General features: G+C 33.4%; 1 protein-coding gene across 1 annotated transcript; it reads left to right on the forward strand.

The window, feature by feature from the left end:
- Positions 1 to 3,387: 3,387 nt before the first annotated feature.
- LOC119615584 (leucine carboxyl methyltransferase 1) lies at positions 3,388 to 4,797 on the forward strand (the record flags this gene model as incomplete). The annotated part of the gene is made up of 3 exons (XM_037971591.1): positions 3,388 to 3,813; positions 3,876 to 4,180; positions 4,286 to 4,797. Coding segments are annotated over 3 exons (768 nt in total), but the record flags the coding sequence as incomplete, so codon positions are not given.
- Positions 4,798 to 6,717: the final 1,920 nt, after the last annotated feature.

The following is a 6,717-nucleotide window of genomic DNA, read 5'->3' on the forward strand; positions in this document are numbered from 1 at the left end:
ACAGAACTAGAACAGAACTAGAACAGAACTAGAACAGAACTAGAACAGAACTAGAACTGAACCAGAACTGAACTAGAACTGGAATAGAACTGAACTAGAACTGAACTAAAACGGAACTAGAACTGAACTAGAACTGAAATAGAAACTGAACTAGAACTGAACTAAAACTGAAATAGAACTGAACTAGAACTGAACTAGAACTGAACTAGAACTGAACTAGAACTGAACTAGAACTGAACTAGAACTGAACTAGAACTGAACTAGAACTGAACTAGAACTGAACTAGAACTGAACTAGAACTGAACTAGAACTGAACTAGAACTGAACTAGAACTGAAACTTGAACTGAACTAGAACTGAACTAGAACTGAACTAGAACTGAACTAGAACTGAACTAGAACTGAACTAGAACTGAACTAGAACTGAACTTGAACTGAACTTGAACTGAACTAGAACTGAACTAGAACTGAACTAGAACTGAACTTGAACTGAACTAGAACTGAACTAAGAACTGAACTAGAACTGAACTAAGAACTTGAACTAGAACTGAACTAGAACTGAACTAGAAACTGAACTAGAACTGAACTAGAACTGAACTAGAAACTGAACTAGAACTGAACTAGAACTGAACTAGAACTGACTAGAACTGAACTGAACTGACTAGACTGAACTAGAATGAACTAGAACTGAAACTAGAACTGAACTAGAACTGAACTAGAACTGAACTAGAACTGAACTAGAACTGAACTAGAACTGAACAGAACTATAGAACTGAACTAGAACTGAACTAGAACGAACTAGAACTGAACTAGAACTGAACTAGAACTGAACTAGAACTGAACCTAGAACTGAACTAGAACTGAACTAGAACTGAACTAGAACTGAACTAGAACTGAACTAGAACTGAACTAGACTGAACTAGAACTGACTAGAACTGAACTAGAACTGAACTAGAACTGAACTAGAACTGAACTAGAACTGAACTAGAACTGAACTAGAACTGAACTAGAACTGAACTAGAACTGAACTAGAACTGAACTAGAACTGAACTAGAACTGAACTAGAACTGAACTAGAACTGAACTAGAACTGAACTAGAACTGAACTAGAACTGAACTAGAACTGAACTAGAAACTGACTTGAACTGAACTAGAACTGAACTAGAACTGAACTAGAACTGAACTAGAACTGAACTAGAACTGAACTAGAACTGAACTAGAACTGAACTAGAAGAACTAGAACTGAACTAGAAACTGAACTAGAACTGAACTAGAACTGAACTAGAACTGAACTAGAACTGAACTAGAACTGAACTAGCACTGAACTAGAACTGAACTAGAACTGAACTAGAACTGAACTAGAACTGAACTAGAACTGAACTAGAACTGAACTAGAACTGAACTAGAACTGAACTAGAACTAGAACTGAACTAGAACTGAACTAGAACTGAACTAGAACTGAACTAGAACTGAACTAGAACTGAACTAGAACTGAACTAGAACTGAACTAGAACTGAACTAGAACTGAACTAGAACTGAACTGAACTAGAACTGAACTAGAACTGAACTAGAACTGAACTAGAACTGAACTAGAACTGAACTAGAACTGAACTAGAACTGAACTAGAACTGAACTAGAACTGAACTAGAACTGAACTAGAACTGAACTAGAACTGAACTAGAACTGAACTAGAACTGAACTAGAACTGAACTAGAACTGAACTAGAACTGAACTAGAACTGAACTAGAACTGAACTAGAACTGAACTAGAACTGAACTAGAACTGAACTAGAACTGAACTAGAACTGAACTAGAACTGAACTAGAACTGAACTAGAACTGAACTAGAACTGAACTAGAACTGAACTAGAACTGAACTAGAACTGAACTAGAACAGAACTAGAACTGAACTAGAACAGAACTAGAACAGAACTAGAACTAGAACTAGAACTAGAACTAGAACTGAACTAGAACTGAACTAGAACTGAACTAGAACTGACTAGAACGAACTAGAACTGAACTAGAACTGAACTAGAACTGAACTAGAACTGAACTAGAACTGAAACTAGAACTGAACTAGAACTGAACTAGAACTGAACTAGAACTGAACTAGAACTGAACTAGAACTGAACTAGAACTGAACTAGAACTGAACTAGAACTGAACTAGAACTGAACTAGAACTGAACCTAGAACTGAACTAGAACTGAACTAGAACTGAACTAGACTGACTAGAACTGAACTAGAACTGAACTAGAACTGAACTAGAACTGAACTAAGAACTGAACTAGAACTGAACTAGAACTGAACTAGAACTGAACTAGAACTGAACTAGAACTGAACTAGACTGAACTAGAACTGAACTAGAACTGAACTAGAACTGACTAGAACTGAACTAGAACTGAACTAGAACTGAACTAGAACTGAACTAGAACTAGAACTGAACTAGAACTGAACTAGAACTGAACTAGAACTGAACTAGAACTGAACTAGAACTGAACTAGAACTGAACTAGAACTGAACTAGAACTGAACTAGAACTGAACTAGAACTGAACTAGAACTGAACTAGAACTGAACTAGAACTGAACTAGAACTGAACTAGAACTGAACTAGAACTGAACTAGAACTGAACTAGAACTGAACTAGAACTGACTAGAACTGAACTAGAACTGAACTAGAACTGAACTAGAACTGAACTAGAACTGAACTAGAACTGAACTAGAACTGAACTAGAACTGAACTAGAACTGAACTAGAACTGAACTAGAACTGAACTAGAACTGAACTAGAACTGAACTAGAACTGAACTAGAACTGAACTAGAACTGAACTAGAACTGAACTAGAACTGAACTAGAACTAGAACTGAACTAGAACTGAACTAGAACTGAACTAGAACTGAACTAGAACTGAACTAGAACTGAACTAGAACTGAACTAGACTGAACTAGAACTGAACTAGAACTGAACTAGAACTGAACTAGAACTAGAACTGAACTAGAACTGAACTAGAACTGAACTAGAACTGAACTAGAACTGAACTAGAACTGAACTAGAACTGAACTTGAACTGAACTAGAACTGAACTAGAACTGAACTAGAACTGAACTTGAACTGAACTAGAACTAAACTAGAACTGAACTAGAACTGAACTAGAACTGAACTAGAATTGAACTAGAACTGAACTAAAACTGAACTAAAACTGAACTAGAACTGAACTAGAACTGAACTAGAACAAAACTAGAACGCTCTTTCACCTCTTTTTGGGAAAAATCAGGAAATCTTACTTAGCATTTTTTATTTTTTTAATATTTTAAAGAAGTATTTTATCATAGAAAATTATCTTAAAACAAGAACTCATATTAAAACAACTTTCTTTAAAATATATCTCATTTTAGAAAACCAATGGCAATTGTCAAATCATTAATCTTGGCTGTGGCTTCGATACACTATACTTTCGTCTGCGCGATACGCCACATCAAGTGAAAAACTTTATTGAATTAGATTTTCCAACAGTGACGGCGCGTAAATGTTATACAATTAAAAGAAATAAAGTGCTATTGGCCAAAATACACGATGAAGACGGTGAGGTGAAATTAAGTCCAACCGATCTGCATGGACCCAACTATCATTTGATGGGTGTAGATTTAAGAAATATAGATGAAGTAGATAATAAATTGCAACAGGCAGAAATTGACTACACGCTACCAACAATATTTTTGGCCGAATGTGTTTTAGTTTATATAGAGTTACAGAATTGTAAAAATCTACTCAAATGGATTGCCAGTAAGTTTACCAGTGCTGTATTTGTCAATTATGAACAGGTGAGAAAGAGTGTGGAAATTATAAAATTTCTCAGATGATTAATTTTTGGTCTCTTATTTAGGTCAATATGAATGATCGTTTTGGGGAGGTGATGTTAAACAATTTACGCAGTCGTGGCTGCAGTTTGGCCGGTGTTGACGCTTGCCTTTCGTTGGATACACAAATGGGTAGATTTTTGGAATGTGGCTGGAGTGGCAGTCGAGCCTGGGATATGGTACAAGTATATCAAAGTATACCACCGGCAGAACGTCAGCGTATCGAACGTATTGAAATGCTGGATGAGGGTGAACTGCTATTGCAATTATTTCAACATTATTGTCTTGTGGTGGCTTGGATTGGGGAACTGTTTCAAGACATTGAAATTACGTGCGTTAACGTGTAAACTTTCTTCCTTGTTTAAACTATACACAAACAAACTGATACTAATCTATCATATTTTCCGTTTTTTTTTCCTTCAAACACTTTAAACAGGGTTGAGAAACGTATGTCTTCTTTGAACATCGATTAGAAACAGGAAACCAAACCAACATCCATAAAATGAAACAAGGCTGCACAATTTACAGACTTATGATGAAACAAATTTGTTTAATGATTTTTAAATTAGAAACAACAACAACATAATAATGCTTTTTTTGGATTTCTATATTAAAGAAAATGAAAAGAAATTAATCAATTATTACGTGGATTTTGCCTAACAATTATGTTCAATAATAAGTGTAAAATTATTATTATATTTATAAATGTCAAATAATGTTTGATAATGGATTGAGATAAAAATGTATAAGAACTTTGCGCACCATGATTATGATGTTTATGCGCTAATAGTTTTTTCTTTCATTCTTTGTAAACAGATTTTTTGTCTAAATCTGATTATATTTGCTGTTGTAATAAGAAAATTACCTAATTTTAGTGTGGAAAATAAATGCTGTAAGGATAAAAGCTCACAAGTTTAACAACATTATACCTTTACCGCTAATATTTTATTTATTAATTGTCTTAATGTATTTTTCTTTTAAATCTGCCAATTGTTAATTAACGAATTATTTATTAAAAAAAAATAGACTTTAAAGGTTTAAAATACTTAACACATATAAACATTATCTTTATATTTACTTTAAACTAATTCTGAGAACAATTTTTTTTGGTTTAAAGTTTTAACATGAAATTAATAAAAGTAAAATTCTTTTATACAAAATGCTTTTGTAAATATGAATTGGCAATAGAGTGTTGTTGTAGGATTAATAAGTGTCGATACAAAAGATTATTTCAACAGTGCGACTGAGATCTATAGTTCTTTGCTGAAATTAAAATTACTTAAGTATTTGAGTTAGTGTCTGTGGGTGGAAGGGGAAGCTAGAGAAACAGCGCCACCTCAGTTGTAAAACTAGCGGGACAATTGATCTACATTCGTCATCTTGACGCATCCGGCCGATTCGGATTGCATTACTCTGGGCCGTTTGTAAACCTCGCCATTGGGTCCATACTAGGGTGATCGACTCGATTTTTCAACCGGTTTTAAACCCGGTTTTTTCTGCTTTACCAGTGTCGGTTTTTTCTAAATGTTGATTTTTCGAATATCGAATAACCCGGTTTTTTCACTTTTTAAAAACCGGTTTCGAATACTTTTATTTGCTTTGTATTCAAAGATTATTTAAATGAAATTTTGAAGTAAATAATACAGCCCGTTTAAATTTAAAAATATTCGAGTCCAGGAACTAGGATATATTTTTCTAAAGCACCATTGGTTAAACTTTTTTGATTTTCCTAATTAATTAAAAAATTTTATTTGTAAAATTGATAACTGTTTAATAAAATTTTATTAATCTTAAGATTATTTTCCAATTACAGTAATTAATTTACCGCTGAAATATTATGGAAGTGTTGGAATGCCTATGAAAATTTCCTAAAAGGGCTTTAGAATAAGCTAGGATTACATAGTACCTTATGTTTAACAGAAGTGTCCACTTTTTTCCTAATTTTTTTTTATATTAAAGAAATAATGTAAATCAGACGACTAGATCTAAAGTTATAATCTGTTAAACTGTTAAAAATCATTTCGGGCCATGTTTTATTTATCAAATTTAATCATAAACATTAATTTCTTCAAATTAACATATATTTTTTTATTTATTATGAAAAACCGGTTAACCGGTTTTTTCTGAATTTGAAAAATATCAACCGGTTTTTTTGAAATGTCAACTATTCGAACTATTCGAAAACCGGTTTTTGGAAAATGTCGAATAATCGATCACCCTAGTCCATACTCGTACAGCACAATTGGGAAGAGAGCGACCAATTGCCTAATATGTCGCTACAATCGTCTCCTTATCCATACCCCAAGAGGAGCCACCTAAAGCTTTCAGTACCTTATATTCGAAGACTAGCACGAATATTTTCGGGTTTTGAACCGTGGGTAAAATTCGTCCTACGACGGAGATGTTAAGCTGCTTTGCTCCAAGAGGAGAAAAGTGATAAACTTGTAGATGCACATTGTGGTGCAATAACAAGTAAGTTTTGAAATCACATGTTATTTTGACACTGATAAAATTTATTGAAATTTAATTTTAAACATACACTTGTATTTAGATTACACTTTAATTTTTATAAGAGTCGGCAGATTAGACTTTCACATGATTTTATAATAAAGATGTCTTCGCACATTTATAACGTTTTAAAGATTGCGTTTGTTGTTGTGTTTAAAAAAAATCCAAAATAATGTAAAACAACCATGGAAAATTCAAATTCCGAAATTGTACTAGCTTTGCCAAAGTTAGTACATACTTCATTTAGGGGTAAAAGTATTAAACAACAATATTGGCTAGTTCACAAACAAGTCTCTAAACTGGTCCAGAAAGTTGATTAGTATTTTGACTAGTCTGTGGGATAGTACTTTAATAAGTCTG

This window comes from Lucilia sericata, unplaced genomic scaffold (genome assembly GCF_015586225.1).
Source record: "Lucilia sericata isolate MDLA Ls3-8-SP2 unplaced genomic scaffold, ASM1558622v1 Contig005988F_arrow, whole genome shotgun sequence".
NCBI lineage: Eukaryota > Metazoa > Arthropoda > Insecta > Diptera > Calliphoridae > Lucilia > Lucilia sericata.